This window comes from Gouania willdenowi, chromosome 7, assembly GCF_900634775.1.
Source record: "Gouania willdenowi chromosome 7, fGouWil2.1, whole genome shotgun sequence".
Classification (NCBI taxonomy): Eukaryota; Metazoa; Chordata; class Actinopteri; order Blenniiformes; family Gobiesocidae; genus Gouania; species Gouania willdenowi.
The window spans coordinates 1,651,468-1,672,001 of record NC_041050.1 but is presented as its reverse complement, the minus strand read 5'-3'; the positions used below and the strand labels follow the sequence as shown (position 1 = coordinate 1,672,001).

The 20,534-nt window shown below is 36.3% G+C and overlaps 2 protein-coding genes across 2 annotated transcripts in view; both read left to right on the top strand.

Moving 5' to 3' along the window:
* The window catches only part of dgkaa (diacylglycerol kinase, alpha a), a 46,532-nt gene extending 44,297 nt beyond the window's left edge, over positions 1–2,235 (top strand). Inside the window, exon 24 of the mRNA XM_028452627.1 lies at positions 479–2,235. Coding sequence (XP_028308428.1) covers positions 479–556 — 78 coding nt within the window. The 3' untranslated portion in view covers positions 557–2,235. The remainder of the gene's footprint in view (positions 1–478) is intronic.
* A 2,815-nt stretch (positions 2,236–5,050) lies between these two features.
* tamalin (trafficking regulator and scaffold protein tamalin) lies at positions 5,051–18,822 on the top strand. The gene is made up of 8 exons (XM_028453343.1): positions 5,051–5,388; positions 8,611–8,663; positions 10,407–10,461; positions 13,373–13,475; positions 15,814–15,907; positions 16,661–16,727; positions 17,262–17,328; positions 18,166–18,822. Exons 1-8 carry the CDS (start codon positions 5,218–5,220, stop codon positions 18,648–18,650), a joined length of 1,095 nt encoding a protein of 364 aa, XP_028309144.1. The 5' UTR covers positions 5,051–5,217; the 3' UTR covers positions 18,651–18,822.
* The last annotated feature ends 1,712 nt before the right edge of the window (positions 18,823–20,534 follow it).

Here is a 20,534-nt window from a genome sequence, read left to right as displayed (position 1 = left end):
CCATGTCTCCCGACCTGCTGACCCACATCAGTGCTCGCATCTCCTACCAGGACCCAACTGCAGATGCTCTATTCCATCAGAAGAGCCTGTCCATCTGTTTCCTGTTAGTGTTTTTTTTTCTCATTATTCTGAATACGTCACGGTTGGGGAACGCTTTTGATTGGTCGACGCGCCGCGATATGCCCCAAAAGTTTAAGGGTCCCAACTCCAGCGTTGGCCGTGTTTGGAGGCGCCGGACGCAGGCCAAAAGTGTCCCAGCGCGAAAAGCTTCAAAACTCGCTGCACAGGAGGTGCGGCACGCGCAGCGGGACCTCTGACGCTCCGAGAAGCGCGTCCACTATATATTGTCTATGTAAACCTGCATTTTTTGAAGCTTTTGACACATTTGGTGTGAACGTGCCATAAACGCTGCTGATTGGCTGCGAGAGGTCACATGGTTCACGTTGTTGTCACTCACTGTTTTTTCTGTTGTTGCCAGATTCAAATCACACACAAGAACCAGGCCTGCATGTTGATGGCTCCTCAGACCAAGTCTGGCTTCTTCGCCTCCAAGTGAAGCATCTGTGACGAGCGTGCCCGTAGAGGACGTGACAAGCGTGCACGTAGAGGACGGATACACACTTGTACACGGTTTCAAACAGTTAACAGTAGAGTAACCTTAAAGCCTGTAACACATAACCCGAGCATGGCATGAGTCAGTTTAACGTTCCACTTTTTCAACATTTACAATGTCCTGGTGTCAAAGGAGGAAGATGATGATGATGATGATGATGATGATGATGATGATGATGATGATGATGGTGGTAAATCAGGGGTCGGCAGCCTGCGACTCTTTAGCTCCTTTGTTGTTGGAAGGAGAAATCAGTCCTACGTTTTAATATGTCGAGGTTTCAGACAAGTTCTTTTTGGGTGTGGCCAACTTCAGAGTTCTCTCAGGCTGGCCACGCCCCCTGTGTCGCCCAGTGGTCTCTGGAAAAGACCCATGTGCTTTGATGTGTCCTCATAAGGACACATCAAAGCGATCAGTAGACACCTCTGAGGAAGACTGACAGCTGAGTCGAAACACGTCAGGAGATCAAAGTACATTTCAAAGTAAATTTCCTGAAAAAAGTAGTCTGAATAAATTAAACTATAACATATTATTTTAAAAATTAAAACAAAATGAACTTATTGATTTATTCCCACGCTTTGGACAGCCCTGCAGTTTCATCCAATCACAGCAATTTTTCCTGGACTTGTGACCAATCACAGAGTCCCTCTGACTAGCATGTGCGTCATCAGGCTCATTTATGATCATGTGACTTACAGATTCACATTTAATTAGAATTCTTAGCTAGGAGAAGTGAGTTAAAGCCAAGCCCCACCCCCTTAGTGACAGAGACCATTGAGTATGGACTGGTTTGATAAAATCTTATGTTTTAAAAGTAACATTTTCACACACACAGACTCGACTGCATTTAATTATAATAGAATTTACTGATGTTAGCTCAGCCTGTGCTAACAAAGCTAATCAAAACTGAGCTTTCATTTAGCATTTCAAACACTTTAAACTCACCAAAGAGCAGTAAACTAACTCTTTAAGTATTCCATGAGCGACTGTGTAGCTGTCTCTTCATTAACTGTTTGCTGTGCGTTGCCAGATTCTACTGGTAATTCTCAGAAAAGCTCAAAAACACACCAAGATGGTGCCTAAACCACCAGCTTTAGACACAATCAACCCAACCTGGCAACGCAGCTTCCTCAGCGGTTCACTTTCCTCTTTTCTCGCCATGTTTTTAATAGAAAGTTAAGATGTTTGTGTAAAAAAATATAATAAGTACAAGTACAAAGTCTTCAATAAAATCCAAATGAATGAAAAACCGACATAACTTAGAGTAATGAAGTATTAACTTGTCATCTGTGTTGGTGACTCACATAGTATTTATTAGCTGTGATACTACACAGTTAATATGTAATCAAGTAGTTAAATAAGTGGGTTTTGATGATGACGAGTACCGGAAAGCTGACGCTGAATTAGTTTCTGGTGTTAAGCAAGTCTAGAATATAAAATCTAAATATAAAGTGATTCATTCTGAGCTACTAAACAGCTCCCAGTGTTATGTGTGTTATATACCAGAGCATTGGCAACACATAAAATGACATAAAAATACACAAAATCATTCCAAAAACACATTGTGACAACAAAAATACATAAAATGGTAGAAAAGCGTATAAAATGACAACAAAAATAGACAACTATTACCCAAAAATATCCACAAATTGACATAAAAATAGACAAAACAACAACAAAAATACAAATAATCATTCCAAAAACACACATTGTGACAACAAAAATACACAAGATGGTAGAAAAACTTACAAAATGACAACAAAAATATGTGTAATTACCTACAAAAACACAAGATGAGAGAAAATATACAAAACGAGAACACAAAACTAAACATGCAAAATTACTCCAAAAACACAAATGACAATTAAAAAAATCACAAAATGAATTTGAAAACACAACAAACACATACAGAATAATAAAAAAATATATACAAAATGACTTTAAAAACACACACACTCATTGTTGTTTCCTGTGTTAATGCTTTGATTGGTCATTATTCTAAACACTGACATGAATGTTGATCATGTGACCCTCAGATCAGATACAATCACATGATGTGATAAAAGTTGCCTTTTTCTGGTATATATGATTATTATTTATATAATCTATAATGACATATATACTGTACGACAGCTGCCTGTGATATACTGTATAGTTGCATGTGCTAATGTTCATATTATTGATGTATCGTGTATGAGGGTATGATGAGGTTATTCTAAGGTTATAATTAGGTTATTTTAAGGGTTTTTTTTAAAGGTTATTCTGAGGTTAATATTAGATTATTAATATAAGATTATTCTAAGGTTATTGTGAGGTTGCCGACCCCTGTGTGTGTGTGCGTGCGTGCGTGCGTGCGAGTGTGTGCGTGTAACACTTTGGATTTGAATCCTTTGTTCAGACCAGGTTAAATGTAATTAATGTTTATTTATCCTTCGTAACATTTCAATATATCTGGAGGATGTTTGTGTAATATACCAGAATAAATGTCCTGTGTAAAAATATATAATAAATTATTAAAACCTGCTCACTGAAACGTTGGCTGGGTTTTCTGTGCATGTCATGGTTTATGTTAACCACCAGGGGGCGACATTTGCTTCGTAACTCAACCTTATCTTATGAACAGCTGCTCCTTTGATGGGGATTTTTCTCCAGCCAATCAGAGACTTTAAAAGTTTTACACGCAAATTTTAACTTTAAAATACATTTCTAAAATAAATTCACAAGATTTCCACATAAAAATTGAGTATAATAATATATGAATGTATAAACAAACAAAATGCAATTAAGAGTATTTTATCTTATTATTATTATTATTATTATTATTATTATTATTATTATTATTATTATTATTATTATTATTATTATTATTATATTTTTTTTTAAGAAAGGGTGAATACATGAGACAGGACTACAATCAAAACCCAGTGCATTAGTTATCCTGTTCACTTACATTAGTAAAAATAGTTATCAAAATACACTATATTATAATACATTATATCAGAGAAAGCAAGCAAGTAATTTTGTGGATTTTCTTGTTGTTTTGTGTGTTTTTGGAGTCATTTCTAAATATAAAGTGATTCATTCTGAGCTGCTAAACATCTCCCAGTGTTATGTGTGTTATATACCAGAGCATTGGCAACACACATTACCCAGAAATATCCACAAAATGACATAAAAATATGCAAAACAACAGCAAATTTTAAGCAACTTTGTTTTAATTTCTTGGGATTTTTTGTGGTTCTGTGGGTTTTTTGACTCATTTCATGTTTGTTTGTTTTTCATATTTTTGTTTTGGGGTTTTGTTCTAGAAGGAATTTTTTGTGGTTCTGTGTGTTTTGTTTTTTTTTTGTCAGTTTTTGGTCACTTTTGTGTGTTTTTGTGTTATTCGCTTTGACGGGCGTGCACATAAATTAGGCAGAGGACTATAGAAGTAGATTTGTGTCTTCAAAAAAAAACTTTTCAATCAAACAATTGTTAACTTTCATCAAAAAGAAATACTTTCAATTAAAAAAACACTTAAATCAAAAAAACACTTAAATCAAAAAAACACTTAAATCAAAAAAACACTTCAATTAAAAAAAACCTTTTTAATCAAAAATAGAAATTTTCAATCAAAGAAAAAGTATTCAAATGCAAAAAAAAAAAAAAAAAATGTGACCCAAATTATTGCATTTCAACACTTCTCTTTCTTTGATTGAAAATTATTATATATTTTTATTTATATGTTTTTCTTTTTTGATTGAATGATAAAGACACAATTTTTGCCTCAAGAGGACCACATGGCGCCAGCGGACCACCAGTTTTCTATAGTAAGACGGATTCCTTTGCTTTGTTTGTTTGATTATCAATTATATCTATCTATCTTCTGTGTGTGTGTGTGTGCGTGGGTGTGTGTGTGTGTGTGTGTGTGTGTGTGCGTGTGTGTGTGTGTGTGTGTGTGTGCGTGTGTGTGTGTGTGTGCGTGCGTGCGTGTGTGTGTGTGTGTGCGTGTGATTAAGACTTTCAACATGGCTGCTGCTTGGTTCTATGGTGTGCAATGCAAGATAGGCAATGATACCGTTAATGAATGAATTATTTCATTAAAATGTTTTTTGCAGAAGAGCTCAATGTTGACAGGTAGTCATGGCGACAGGTAGTCATGGTAATGTTTGTAACCAAGGTGAGTAATAATAAAAAATAATGAAATAAAAATAAAAATAGGCTTTCACTATATATATGTAGCTTATGTCACAGTGCTAAATATTAAACCTCCCACTTTTCTATAGAAATAAATACTTTGTAAGGGCATTAATAATGGATTGGTGGCTCTAAGGTCTTTCTTTTGATGCAGATTAAAGCATAAAGTCTAATTTAAACGTTCAGTTTTTGGTGTCTGACTGTGCTGTTGAAACGTCCGAGGGTCTTTGAAGGCACCGCCGGCCACGCTGCTTTCACTCCCATGTGGTCCTTTCAAAGTAAAAGTCTCCGCCTCCATCGCGTTCAGAGAGAAAACGCAGTGAGTTCACAGTCATTCACACACACGGACAGCGCAGCCACGGTGCAGGTGCTTGTTTGTGTGTTTGTTTACCCGTAAACAACGACAATAACAACAAAGAAGAAGAATAAGGATGACGTTCCGCAGGCTAAAGAAGGTCAACTCTACTGGATTTACTCCAACGTCTCAGGACGGAGACGTTTACTTCCCTTCGTCTCAGTCGGACAGCAGCAGATCATCAGAGGTTTATAACCCCAGGACTCTGGCTTACTGTGGGGGGACTTTACCCAGGAACTACAACAAGGTAAACTTCACCCTCATTTTACTGGGATTTGACCTTTTACACATGATCACAGGCTGCATGTTTGATCAGCACCATCACTTATAACCGCAAATTATAGTTAAAAGATGCACAAGTCAATATTGATCAGATAAAACAAGTGATATCTAAGAGATTAAAAGTTGTTATTATGATATAAAAGTTTTAATAGTGAGAAAAGTCCCATTTTGATATGATGTAAAGATATGAAAGTCATGTTTGTTTAAATATTAGTTTAAAATGTTATATTTATGAGATAAAGTGAATGAAAAAGTCATAAATACGAGATTTAAAGTTAAACAGCATTATTTACTAATCAGGAACACAAAATTACAAGATACAAAATTCATAATGACGAGATAAATATTTGATTATTAGTTTAAAAAGTCATTTTTATGACAAAGTCATAATCTGGAGATTAAAAAAAAATCAAATATGTAAGACAAAAAGTCATGAGTGTGAGATAAAAATGCAATTACCAAATGAAACTCATTTACGAGGAAAAAAAGTCATAATTGTGAAATAATTCTACTTCAATACTAGGATACAAATTCATAATGATAAGGGAAATATTGAATTATTAGTTTAAAAAGTCATATTTATGAGTTAAAGTCATAATCGGAGATAAAAGTAAAAATTGTGAGACAAAAAGTAATATATACGAGATAAAAAAAAATACCATGATTTACCAAAAAAACTAAATTATATTAATATTTGAAATAAGAGTCTTTAGGTACTATGATACCAAGATACAAAATTCATAATGATGACATAAAAAGTCAAAATTATCAGATAAAAGTTGTATTTTCAAGGGTAAAAAGTCTAAATTATGAGGATAAAAAGTCATAATTGTGAGCTAAAAAAAATCTAAATTAACAGACAAAAGTCATAGTTTGGAGATAATTCAGCAGCTTTTGTAATTCATAATTATTACTTAAAAAAATGACAGTGAGAGAATTCAACATTATGGGAAACGAGTAGTAGGAATAAATCAATCCAAATAATGAGACTGAAATATGTTTAACTCCCTTGCTTGGTTCAATAATTCTTGTCGTTGAACCAAACTTTAAACCGACTGATGTGATGAGAACGATACGATAAACGATGGTTTTGTGATGAATCATCTGAGGTCAGACGTGTGAAAACAAAAACAACAGGAAGACAAACACATGGAGGGAAAGTTTCCCTTTAGGGCAACGTTTCCAAAACCTGACAGACAGACAGACAGACAGACAGACAGACAGACAGACTGCTGTGTCAGGTCTGTTACACAAATATTGTTGTCATTTTCTGATGAAGAATCTGTCAAACCTTCAGAACTCGAGGGTGAGGGATTTAAATGTTGCTCCAAACCAGTAGGGGGCAATACTCTACGCACAACATAACCACTGGTAAGATGTAACGTGTATGAAATAACATAAGTATAAGATGTTTTTATCTCCCTGAAATCATGCCAAACAAGCCTAATAGGATTAATAGTTAATTGTTGTTAAAAAAAAAAAAAGGTAAGAATTGCAAATTATTCACGATTTATCACTATCGTGTCATTTGTGCGTTTTTTTCTTCTTTGGTTTTTACAAAGAAAAACACTTTCTATCAATTTCTATTTATGAACACGTGAAAAAGACAATCTTTGACTAGTTTAGTTCATTCTCACACTTTCACTTTACGAGTTTGCTAAAGTTTCCCTGTTATGTACATGTTTCTATAAAGTTCATAAATGGATCCTCCACAGATTTATTTCGGGTCGCAACTGTTTTTATTCTCTTTCGGTAAACAACATCGATGTATTTAACTTTTACTGTTTTTTTTTTTTTTTTTTTTTTTAGAGGAACCAAAAGCAGCACAAAGTGTCATTTTGATCTAAAAAGCTGTTAAATGATGTAAAAATTTGTTAAATGATGTAAAAATCTACTAAATGATCTAAAAATCAGGCTGAATGTTTCACTCCAATAGAAAACAATGGGTTGTTTACAGGCAGTGGGGCCGTGTGACATCATCAATCACCCGATTTCAAGATGGAGGAACACAGGCTCTAAAACTGTACAGTAGTCCTATTTTTAAAAGGTAATTTCCGGAAACAAGTAGCATGTGAAAATCTTAAATCAAGGCTTTTTGTTATTGGAAAACCAGTTCCAATTTGTTTCAGAACATGATTCCATGTTTTTTGTGATCACGTGACATCAGAGGCTCTACCTTTAAACCAATGATTGCTTCCACGTCACTTTCGTGGTTTTTATTTTTTACGGCGTACAAACATTAAATATGACGCTGCAGCTCACAGTTAGCATTCCTTCTCGCTCTCAGAGTTGTGGCACTAATGTAACGGCGTAGAGCAGCCGCTGCACAGCAGGCCTTTGTGTGCGCTCCCACTCGCTGTGTTTGGGAATGAATGAATAAATGCGTCCTTTGAGGCGAGCGCGGGACAATCCTGTAAGTGTTGGGACGTAAAGAAAGCAGCGTTTTACGGCCTGAGGAGCGTCGGCACAAAGCGGCCTTTCATTGGACGACGCTGGTCTCAGTGATTTAGTGAGGCCTGCAGGACAGACACCCTCCATGTTTATACAGTCAGGTAGAAATCCTGACCTGCTGCTGACTCTGGCTCTGCCTCAATGAAGCCTTTGTCGGTGTCTGTAAATAGAAAAACACTCCAATTAGTGCAAACCAGGAAGGTCGGCGGCTTGTTGGGTTGATTTTCTACGAGATTTAAGCTGATTGTTGTTTTCTGTGATGCTGCTGAAGGTAAACAGGGAGCTTGTCGTTAAATGCTGTGTAACGGTATCTTTACCTTAGCCTTGTAACAAACAGCACATTGTGTACTAAAGCTGTATTATGTAAAACAAAAACAAATGTAATGATTTTGTAATAAAACCCACAGAGATCACAGATCACACAAAGGCAACAAACACACAAACGGACTCAAAAAATACACAAAATGTCTCAAAAACACACAAATTACCCCAAAAACACACAAAATGACTCAACAAATACTAAAAATGACTATAAATACACAAAATGACTTTACAAATACACAAAATGATTTCAAAAACACAGCACGAATCCTAAAACACACAAAATCACTCAGAAATACACAAAATGACTCCAATAACACACATTCTAGAGATGTATAAAGTGAGTGTAAGGTGTGTGCAGGGGAAAGCCCTGGAGCTGTGTGTTTATGTGTGTGTTTTCTCTCTCTCCTCGTAGAGCGGCGGGCTGCAGAAGTGGAAACCTCTGACTCAGTCTCCAGAACCACAACGGTACTTTTACCGACACTTCAAACGTTTTACCTTCAAACTAAAATGCTACTTCTCTGGATTTGTGTCACTTCCATTGCTCACATCCTATTTAAATGTCACACGTTATGAGTGATTTCATATCAGTAATAATGACATCCTATTCCTCTGATCCCTGGAGCTGCTACTACCAGATGTTGGGTGCAACTTCCTGTAAAATGTTGCTCAGTTTCAACATTATGAGCTCATGGGTGCAAATTCCTGTCAAAATGTTTAAAAAAATTAATTTTTTTAAATAACTAGTTGAAATTTAAAAAAAAAATCTCAAATTTTTTTAAATTATGAGCCACAGCAAAAGAGTATAAAATATCAAAATAATGATAAATAAAATAGAAAATTATAAATAATAAAACAAAATCAATGTTTTGAATGAAAACTGCCAAATTGAATCTTCATATGAGAATATATTTTTAAATATGAACAATTTATAAAATCTGAACAAAAGTAAAAAAGATTAATCATATATGTTTATAAATATATACAGAGCAAGATTAAACTAGGGTAAAACTAACCTGTCTCACGACGGTCTAAACCAGGTTCACGTTAGTTTATAAATAAATATAAACACAAAATATAAATGTCAAATATCAAAGTTTTTAATGAAAGCTGTAAAATGGAGCTCCGTTTCTGCTTGATGTTTAGAATATGGGCAAAACTTCCTGGATAAACACTGTTTATTTTAGCTACTTCCACTTTCAGCCTTTCACAATAAGAGCCCTATATTTACAGTAGTCGGTGCACATGTGATCAACAGACGAGTTGAGCTTCTGTTTTGTGTTTTGCAGAGAAAACAAACGTAACTGTGAACAAACCTCACTTTCGGTTTGCTCACACAGGAAGTTGTGCCCACATCTAGTTTTTATAGTTTATATACAGTAGGACTAGTAAGGATTATATTATTATTATACAGTATCATTTATAGTGAAATGGACACTTGTTTTGATCTCTGTGCCTTTGATTCAATCAGACTTTGTGGTTCCAAGAACAATCTTTTCATTTCTTTTCATGACACAAACGCTTTGTTTTTAAAGCTTTAATTGAATCTTTGAGTCTTACTGTGATCAGTGGCTCTCGTTTGTATTCATCTCATTCTCTGGAGGTTGTGGTGAACTTTTCAGCATCAGTGAGTGACGTCCTTCACTATGACGTCTCATTATGTCATTTAGATAAGGAGACATGAGGCTAATCTGCTGTTAAACAGAAGCAACGCTCTTATTCTGAAGGCCGACCTTTGCCTCTGTGATGGTTTAACATGCAGAGAATCTGAAGAATGATTCATACAAAGACATTTAACAGTTTAAAATATGGCTTATTTTATCTTTGAATAACATATATTCTATTTAAATAATTATAATTCCTACATGAATCTATCATTTACAGATCTTACATATAATTCATAAATATAACACATTTTTATAATTCTTTTTTATGCATTTCTCAACTTTTTTGCAGCTCATCTCAAATTAACAAACAAAATAATAATAACACACAAAATGACAGAAACAACACAACAATGACTCCAAAAAGACCCCGAACAACAACAACGCATACAAAAAGAAATTACTCCAAAATGTTGCTCAATATGACAACAGAAATACACCAAAACGATCATAAAATACACAAAATGATTTCCCCAAAAGCACAAAGACGAAAACTATCAAAGCTTCTGTTTGAAGTCAAAGTTTAAAACAAACGTTCTCTTTTCAGGAAGGTGGTGGCTCTGGAGAAAAAAGATGAGGAGACGTTTGGATTTGAGATTCAGGTAAGAAGAATATCCTCCGTTCCATTTTATACCATCATCAGTCACATGACCATCACCGCCTTCACTTATCGACACTTAGCGTCTGATTTCTCTCTAATCCTGAGATTTACCAGTTCAGGGTCAAACATCGACGGCATTAATCCCATGAGATGTATTCTCTCCCCCCCGAGCATCTGTGTTTTACACTTTGTGGTACACACACACACACACACACACACACACACACACTCGACCTCCTCATATGTCGGATCCTCTCCTCACGTTTGTCCATTTTCACATCACTTTACTCATTTTTGTTTCATCATCATTCCCTATAATCATAATTTTTACAAACCATTAAACTTCCTAAAATCGTGTCAGACACACTTAATTAGTTAACAGTTGTTAATAATTTCATATTTGTCCATTATAGTAGAGTATGTGCTGAAATCACACATAATTTTGTGGGAGATTTGATGCCTGTCGTGTCAATTTGCTAAAGTCACCAGATGTCTTCAAGAAACTAAAGATATTTTTTGAACAATTTGAGCCCATTTTTGTTCATTTTTACCATTTTTCTGCAACTACACCAAACTCACCATATTTTAACCTATTTTCATCACTTTTTCTTGCCATATTTTTGCTCCTTTTAATGTATTTTTGTTACATTTCTCCAATTTCTGACACTTCTACGTGACATTTCATTGCACTTTCTGCACATTTTCATCACTTATAAACCATTTCCACCATTTTTATCACCTAATGTCACATATGTTGAACCATTATTGTCACTTTTAACCTCTGAAATTTGAAACTCTGAAATTGTTCCCACTTTAAAAAGTAGGAACAATTAGTTTAAACTGGTAAAAAATGGATATGACAAATCGTGAATTTGGTTAAATTGGCAAAACAAAAAAGCATAAAATATGGTGAAAAGAGGGTGTGTGATTAAAAAGCTCTCTGCACTAACCAATCGCAGGTTGAGGGAAGAGTCACATGTTTTCTGCCATTAAAGAAAAGTTTCTCTTCTTTTCATGTTAGGCTTTGTTTAGAATGTTGTGGTTCAATGAGAAAAAGTGTTCCACTGCTAACCTGTGACCAGTGATGGGCTGTGAAACCCTCAATGGGAGCATGTTACTGGTGATCTAAGGGCTGATCAGTGTCTACTGGATGTTGTGAGTTCCTTGAGGGGAAGGACGTTATTGTTCCTTTTGGTTTCCCGCCCTTCCTGCAGCAGTGAGGTCATGCTGCTACTGCTCAGACTCTGCTGTTACACATGAAGAACCGGGCGTAAAGAAGAGGAACCGGGCGTTAGTGGACGTCTTTATCTGCAGTGTGAAGCAGACGAGAGACATGATAACGCTCGTCAGCGTCTGACTGACTCGGTATTTTCTGCTGCGTCTGCGTCCGCCCACGAATCAGTCCTATCAGTCGCTGGGAGACAGGAGGAAGTCTATCTTTGTCCTGCAGCGCTTTGACCTTCAGACCAAACCGCAGTGACAGAACAGGAAGAACGTCCAAACGCACGCGACATTGGCAACAATATAAAGAGTTTCCCAGAAGACGAACGGAAAAAACACAAGAGTTAGAACTGTACATGAAGTCTGACCCTCATCAGCTCAGACACCAGGAAACACGTTGGAACAAAATATTATTAGAATCATCACATTTATTCAACACAATGTTAGAATGATCACATTTAATGTAAAAATAAAGAAAAACCTTGTCGGCAGAAAAGTTTTTATTTTAAAGGAAATCCATTCCTAATTCTAGTTTTTGCAAGTGAAAAACGTCTCTTCCTCTCAGAAGGTTTGGTTAGCTTAGCACGTAGCAATCTGTCTCGGATGGTTTGGTTAGCTTAGCACGTAGCACCCAGTCTCGGATGTTTGGTTAGCTTAGCACGTAGCAATCAGTCTCGGATGGTTTGGTTAGCTTAGCACGTAGCAATCAGTCTCGGCTGTTTAGTTAGCTTAGCACGTAGCACCCAGTCTCGGATGTTTGGTTAGCTTAGCACGTAGCAATCAGTCTCGGATGGTTTGGTTAGCTTAGCACGTAGCAATCAGTCTCGGATGGTTTGGTTAGCTTAGCATGTAGCAATCAGTCTCGGATGTTTGGTTAGCTTAGCACATAGCAATCAGTCTCGGATGGTTTGGTTAGCTTAGCACGTAGCAATCAGTCTCGGATAGTTTGGTTAGCTTAGCACATAGCACCCAGTCTCGGATGTTTTGGTTAGCTTAGCACGTAGTACCCAGTCTCGGATGTTTGGTTAGCTTAGCACGTAGCAATCAGTCTCGGATGGTTTGGTTAGCTTAGCACGTAGCAATCAGTCTCGGATGTTTGGTTAGATTAGCACGTAGCATTCAGTCTCGGATGTTTGGTTAGCTTAGCACGTAGCAATCAGTCTCGGATGGTTTGGTAAGCTTAGCACATTGCACCCAGTCTCGGATGTTTGGTTAGCTTAGCTTGTAGCACCCAGTCTCAAGTGGTTTGGTTAGCTTAGCACTTAGCAATCAGTCTCAGGTGGTTTAGTTACAATGAATCTGTGTTTTCCTTAATCACAGAAAACTGTACTCCCGACCTAATGTTTATTTTCACTTTTACAAACACAATTAAACAAGTTGCTTAAATATCTTTGGGCTTATTTTGTAAAAATACAATACTACAACAATCAGATGTAAGAAATAAGGAGTGTGTATCCTATGAATGGCATTCATCAGCGTCTATTTACAGTGTGTATTATTTACAGTGTGCATTAGTTAGTGTGTGTATCATTTACAGTGTGTATTAGTTACTGTGTGTATTAGTTACAGTGTGTATTAGTTACAGTGTGTTTTGTTTCCTTTGGTTATATAACAACTGGACGCTGCTTTGTCTGTAACCTGTAAAATGAGGAAGCGTTTGAGCTGAGTGTGGTTTGTTCGTTGTTTTGCAGACGTACTACCTCCACCATCAGGACCAGAACTCTGTGGAGATGTGCACGTTTGTGTATAGAGTGCACGAGGACAGCCCGGCTCAGCAGGCCGGACTCAAAGTGGGTGAGTGCAGACGCTTTTTTCTCTTCCTCATCTCGGCTTTTTCAAAGTCACGCTGAGCTTTGTTTTTTTTCTTTCGTGGGTTTAATCGCAGACTTTTGTGTGTCGTGCGTCAACACGAGTCGAGTGTTTAGGGAAGTGCAAATAAAACCGCGTTTCACTCAGTTTTCCATTTGGCAAATGAACGACGACTGCAGTGAGGTTCTATTGTTCCCCATAATGTACCCTTCATGCAGTTTGTTTTTGAATTAGTTTAGTTTTATCTTAAAACGTGATAACAATCAAAACAAAGTCCATTTGTTAATGTCAAGTGAACTAATATTGTGATTATATGTGATAACCACATTTATGTATTTATCTGAATAATTCTCACTGTTATCCAAGAAGTATTATTATTATTTAGTGTGTAGTCATATTAAAGATGTAAATCCTTGTTTTAATCACAAATAAAAAATGGTGTAAAAGGTGGTGAAATGGGATTTTAAAAACCACAGAAATTGGTTTAAAGTTGTAAATTAGAGTGGACAAAAACAGACAGAAAAAGTGGTAAAAATGGTTCAAAGTGTCAATATTAGAACAATTAGCTTAAACTGGTAAAACATGAGCACGACAAATGGTGAATGTGGTTAAATTGGGCAAAAATAATCATTAAATATGGTTAAAAGAGGTTAAAGGTAAAAAAATAATGTGTCAACATATGTGACATTAGGTGTAAAAGTGGTAGAAAGGGTTTATAAGTGAAAAATGTGCAGAAAAGGCATTAAAATGTGATGTAGAAGTGTCAAAAAAGGGAGTAATGTAGCAAAAATACATTAAAAGGAGCAAAAATATGTCAAGAAAAGGTGATGAAAATTGATTAAAATATGGAAAGTTTGGTGTAGTTGCAGAAAAATGATAAAAATAAGCAAAAATATTCTTAGTTTCTTGAAAGCATCTGGTGACCCCTTCCCGGTGTCTCACGACCCCAAATAGGGTCCTGACCTCAAGGTTGAGAACGACTGTACTGAGGAGCTGCAGTCTGTTCAGTGTCTGTTTCATATTCCTTTCAAACCGTTTTTTTATTCTTTGTTTTGACGTCTGTGCAGCTTCTGTTTTTCTTCTTCTCTGCTTTTATTAATACGTGAATAAATTAATAATAATAAAGCTTAAGAGTTTCCAGGTTTCGGTTCCCTTCATCCTGTTTTACTCTCTGACTTTTGTTTACCGTGCGTCAACAAAATCATCGTGGGTTTCAGTCGCGTGTTTAGGGAAGTGTAAATAAAGCTGCTTTCACTCAGTTTTCCCGTCGGCCAATCAGTGAGGACTTTACTGGGGTGTTGTTTACCTGTGATCCAGTTTGAGCTGAGCTGATGTGTGTTTGTGACAAACATCCTTCAGGGTTTGTGGGTTCAGAGACGAGCATCGGTCTGCTTTGCTTTCAGTCACATGATAACACGGTCACGAGTTAGACTGTAACACTCATCATAACGTTCATAATCATAACATGAATGTGTTGATGAATAAAGATGTTCTGATCAGAAAGGAGTCAACATGTATGTCATCTCATAGGGACAATGTCAAGGATGTGCAGTTCACCTTTTTGGAGCCAAAATGTCAAGGTTAAGGTCAAGGTCGCGTCAAGCATCAAAAACCAAAGTGTTTTAAATTTCTACGAATATTTATCGTATAAGTTTGATGCTTACATTTATGAAAAACTCATCTCGAGTGGAGTATTTTATTTTGTTTGACCAAAGCTGTACGACCTACTAGTAAAAAGATCGGTAGGGGTCAAAGTTCATGACGTCACACGTTTTTCCTGCATTATTATTTTCAATTTAATGAGTAAAAACAACAAAGTTGTCAACAAATCCAGATACAGGTTGCTATTTTTTTGCCAATTTTTTCAAATTGCCAAATATGTATTTGCCTTGCAAATACAGGTCTTGCCTAGTTTGAGATTGTTTCAGTCGTTTTGATAAAGATGTTTGTCAGATCACGCCATTCACTCATTACACACACACAGTATGTCGATTGACCTGGGGGCGGAGCAATAACTACACAAACAGAAGAGATGTTTGATTGGATGGAGATCATTATCATTACTGTGAAGGTGATTCTGTTTTCCTCCCAGTGTCATTTGGATAAGTGACACACGCACACACACACACACACACACACACACACAGGTTCCTACATCTGATTTCTGACCAATCACAACGGTTCTCACAGACGAATGAAACTGGAGTCATTTAGTTCTCACTGACGTACGAGAGAGAACAAACTTCTCTGTTTTCATGAAGAAGCTTCAACACACCCACGCATTAAAATGACCTCCAGTCTGTGTGTGTGTGTGTGTGTGTAGGGGACACCATCGCGTGCGTGAACGAGGCGACTGTGGAGGGATTTCGACACAAAGAGATCGTTCAGCTCATCAGATCCTGTGGAAACACACTCAGGTACGACGCTTTAACACTTCCTCCGCTTTGCAATGACACAAAACCACACAAATCATTCTTAAAACACACAAAATGACAACAATATTTAATTAAACGACAACAAAACCACACAAAACGACAACAAAAACACAACATAAACATACAAAACAATGTAAATATACAAAACAACAACATAGACATAAAAAGTGACTGTAATATGGTTTGTGTGATTAGAACTGCCCATCGCTGACATAGATATAGAGATCTACATATGGTCCTGATATTAGAGATCATCTGATATACGTAATATTTTTCACTTGTGGTTTTACTTCCACTAAATATTATTAACTGTGAAGTGATTAATAAAGTACATTAATAATCTCATCTGTGACGTCCTCTTTGACTATTAGTTACTCAGTACTTTACTAAGGACTGCTTAACGTCCTTCTTTCTGTGAGTTTGTAAATTCGAGCTCAGTTTATTCCTGAACTTGTTAAACATTAAAAGGACAATTAGCTCGTCGTGTTTTACACAGTAAACGTGAGGTGAACCTCATCACAGGCCCACGTCTGACACGCTTTTACATGTTGTTACACGCTGACATCAGCAAATTAGAGTTACGAGCACAGAGTGGGTTAAAAACGCGGCTTTCAAAGGACTGTGTGTGCGTGTGGAAATGTTTGTAGTTGTCATAAAGTATGAAAAGTTCCTTTTTGTGGCTAGTGGGATCACTTCCTGTTCCACTGATTATTTCTGCTCTGCTTTTCATCTCAGGCTGGAAACACTTTACAGCGACTCCATCAGGAAAGCTGAGCTGGACGCTCGGCTGCAGTATCTGAAGGTACACACACACACACACACACACACACACACCTGTCTAACTGCTCCACCTGTTGCAGTAGCAGCTGTTCCACTTTAGCATTTTACACATTACCATCATTAAGGATTTATGAATAATAATTAGAGAACACAAACATTCTCACTATTAAACTCATTTATTAACACTGTTTATTAACACTGTTCAACAGACTTTTAAACTTTTTACCTTTTTCTTTGTGCGTTTCAACTTGATTTTTTTTTTTAACCTTTTTTCATGTTTATGTCCACATTTTACATGTTTTTCTAACTTATTTTAACAGTTTTCCAGTTTATTTCACTGTTTTTTAATGTTCAACTATTTTCAACTTGTTCAGACAATTTTAAATGTTTTCAACATATTTGATCAGTTTTTAACATTTTTCAAATTTATGTCAATGTCATTTTCGTCGTTTTCAACTTGTTTTATTTCAACATTTAAAAATGTTTTTGTAATAACTTTTTCTACTTTTTAAACTGTCTACATGTTAAATATTTCTGTGTGTTTGTTGTTCTGCAGCAAACGCTTCATGAGAAATGGGACGAGTATCGATCGTTAATGGTTCAGGAGCAGCATCTCGTTCACGGTGAGTCAGCAGATCACTTCTGATCACCTGGACGTTCAACTTATGTTCAGTGTTTGTGAAGTTTGGGAAGATGTGGAGGAGACGTTCTCTTTTTTTGTGGTAAAGATGTTAAATGGACTTCATTTATAACACGTTTTAATCACTCCTTCACCCACAGCTGACATGTAAGCAGCTGATCTACCAATGGAACAAACTCAGCAACTTTTCTTTGGTTTTTGCGTGTGGCCAGATCATTTTATTTTGAAAAATTGCAACTTTCAGCTCCTTCACTGGACTGCAATTAACCAGAATCCTAACATTTTTAAATGGACTTTAACTTGTTGCAACATTTTTGAATGTTTTTCAACTTTAACATTTTAACTTATTGTTATTTATCAATTTTCAGCTAATTTCAACATTTTTAAATGTTTTTATAAGTGTTTCTACTTTTTAAACTATCTACATGTTAAATATTTGTTTTTCCAAACTTTTTTAAATGGTTTTCAAATGATTTCAACTTGTTTTTCAATTTTTTTTCAACATTTTACACGTTTTTTCAACTCTTTTAAACTTTTAAAAGTTGTTTTCTAACTTTTTTTTAACAGTTTTCAATGTTTTCCTAATTTTGTTTCCAATTTATGTCAACGACGTTTATTGTTTATGAACTTATTTAACTTCTGTTTTAACATTTTAAAATGTTTTGAAATGATTAAAAAATATATATGTATGTTTTTTATTTCTCACCTTTTTTCAACTTCTTTAAACATCTTTAAATGTTCTTTAATTTGTTGTAACATTTGGAGAAATATCTTATTGTTGCATCGTTAAATAAGTGAAATATTGTTTTGTTGTTTGCAGGAATCGTAATGAGCGACGCCGCTATCTACGAGTCGTTGGAGTCTGCGGGCGTATACAGCAGCCTGGGCGCTCCAAGCCCTGCGGCCCACCAGAGGGTGCTACGCTGCTCCGGCAGCAGCAGCAGTAGCGTTAGCATGCTCAGCGCTGCCGCCGAGGACGAGCCGCTCTACCAGAGCTGCCCGTACCAAGCTAACGGCGTTAGCCTGACCTCTGACCTCTCAGACCCAGACAAAGACCCGCCTCGGAGGCGCCTACGACTGCGCCCGGCCAGCGAGCTCTTCAACACCGCCAAGACGACGCTAACTCGCAGCGCTAGCACGCGTAGCTACCTGCGGGGGGCGCCCTCGTCCTCCCCCCCCGGTGACAAACAGGGAGGCTTCAGTTCGCTGCAGCGCAAAAGCAAACCAAAGAGTTTCCGCAGACGCATCCTCAAGTTCATCCCAGGGCTGAACCGCCCAATGGAGGAAGAAGAGAGCAAACTGTGACCGCCAAAATAAAAGCCCAGACAGAGACCAAAGAGCTGCACAATAACTTATTTATTTATTTTGTGTACAGATTGAAGGCGTTTGTTTTTGTAAGCTGCACGTTCCAAACTTTAATAAGCATCACTATGTTTGTTTTCTACCCTAAAATAAAGTTTTGTGCTATTTTCTGATTCCTGGCCTCTGGTGTTTTACAAAGAGAACAAAAAAAAAATGATTATTACACTTCTGACTAAGGTTGGATAGAGGATCGATAAAACAAAGATTTTCCAGCCTTTGATGGAGTGGGAATGCATTTTTAATACAGACTTTATACATTCACAAATCCTAGAAATTGAGTTATTATCTTTATTTTGCTTAAAAAGTCCATTTTAAAGTCATTTTCTAAAGGTTTGTAGTATTTTTATAATTTTTACTTTTACATATTAAAAGTTTGGATTGCTAAAAAAATAAATACAGAAGTTTCTGATTATCAGATTTTTTTATAATTATTTTACTTGAGCCATTCTTGATTTTATACCTGCTATTAATTTTACCGTCTATAACTGATGACCTATGCACAAAAGACACAGAAAATAACAACAAAAAAACACACAAAGTCAAGTAAAGCACACACAAAACTTAACACACAAAATGGTGACAAAAATAAACAGAAATGACAAAAATGCAAAAATACAAATAAAATATATAAAACTGTCCTATTCCTATGATCATTCCTTCCATGTTTGGTGTTAAATCAGCGTCACAGTGTGTTTTCACATCAGGTGAATCCAGTCACACATACTGAAAATAAACTGTTGGTATTTTGTTATTTAGTAAAAAAAAGAAAAGCCGTTTTGTTCCATGGGACACATGTGGATGGGAACCTTATCTGTGGTGTGAGTGTGCGTCTCCTGATGCTTTGGGGCCTTTTGGTGGTGTAGGTGTCCAGAAAGAAGCCTGTTGTGTGTGACAGCTGATTGTTGGAGAGGAATGTGCAGAGAAACGCATGACCCGGAATACCAAGAGATTCCTGATTCCTCCTCCACATTCCCACGCTGTCCGAGGGTGTGTGTGTGTGTGTGTTGAGGCCTTTCTTTCCCAGCTGACCCATGAGGTCACGCTGGTCACTTGTTGATCCCTTTTGTCCTCGACCACAGATGCAAAGGATTCTGTGTGTGTGTGTGTGTGTGTGTGTGTGTGTGTGTGTGTGTGCGCGTGTGTAGAGGACCCTCTTATAACACAGTGTTGCTAAAACATGACGATGACGTCATCTTGACCAACTGAACGTTCAAACTCAGAAAAGTTATTAAAGATCTCAGCAGCTTAATAATGACATTATTATATTATCTACAAACAAACGTGACAAACTAACAATCACATTTATAATCACCTTTATGGGGAAACAGGAACAGTTTAATCTGATCTGAGGGTCACATGATCAACATTCATCTCAGCATTAGAATAACGACCAATCAGAGCAATGATACAGGAAAGATCAAAGGATTTATGTTTTTATGTCATATTTAGTTGTTTTGTGTGTTATTGTTGTCATCGCATGTGTTTTAGTGGATTTTTGTTACTTTTAAGCCATTTTGTGTGTTTTCCTTTTTTGTCGCCTTGTGTATTTTTTTGAAGTCATTTTGTTTGGTTTTGTTGTTTTGTCTGTTGTGAAGCATTTTTTTTATATTTGTTGATGTTTTGTGCACTTTTTTGTCTTTCAATAAATTTCTCTGTCATTTTTTTGAGTTTTTGGATTTATCTTTGTGTAACTATTGTCACTCATATATAAAGATTTAAAACCACTGACTGAACAGTAATCCTATATCAACATTTACATTTTCACTTTAATCAATAAAAACTCACTAAATATTTTATTTTCATTGTGTATGATGTCTATGTATGGAA

Coding starts and splice junctions, on each gene's coding strand:
- tamalin (XM_028453343.1), top strand. CDS start 5,218: ATGACGTTCCGCAGGCTAAAGAAGGTCAACTCTACTGGATTTACTCCA. Junction 5,389..8,610: donor TACCCAGGAACTACAACAAG/GTAAACTTCACC, acceptor CTCTCCTCGTAG/AGCGGCGGGCTGCAGAAGTG. Junction 16,728..17,261: donor CTCGGCTGCAGTATCTGAAG/GTACACACACAC, acceptor GTTGTTCTGCAG/CAAACGCTTCATGAGAAATG.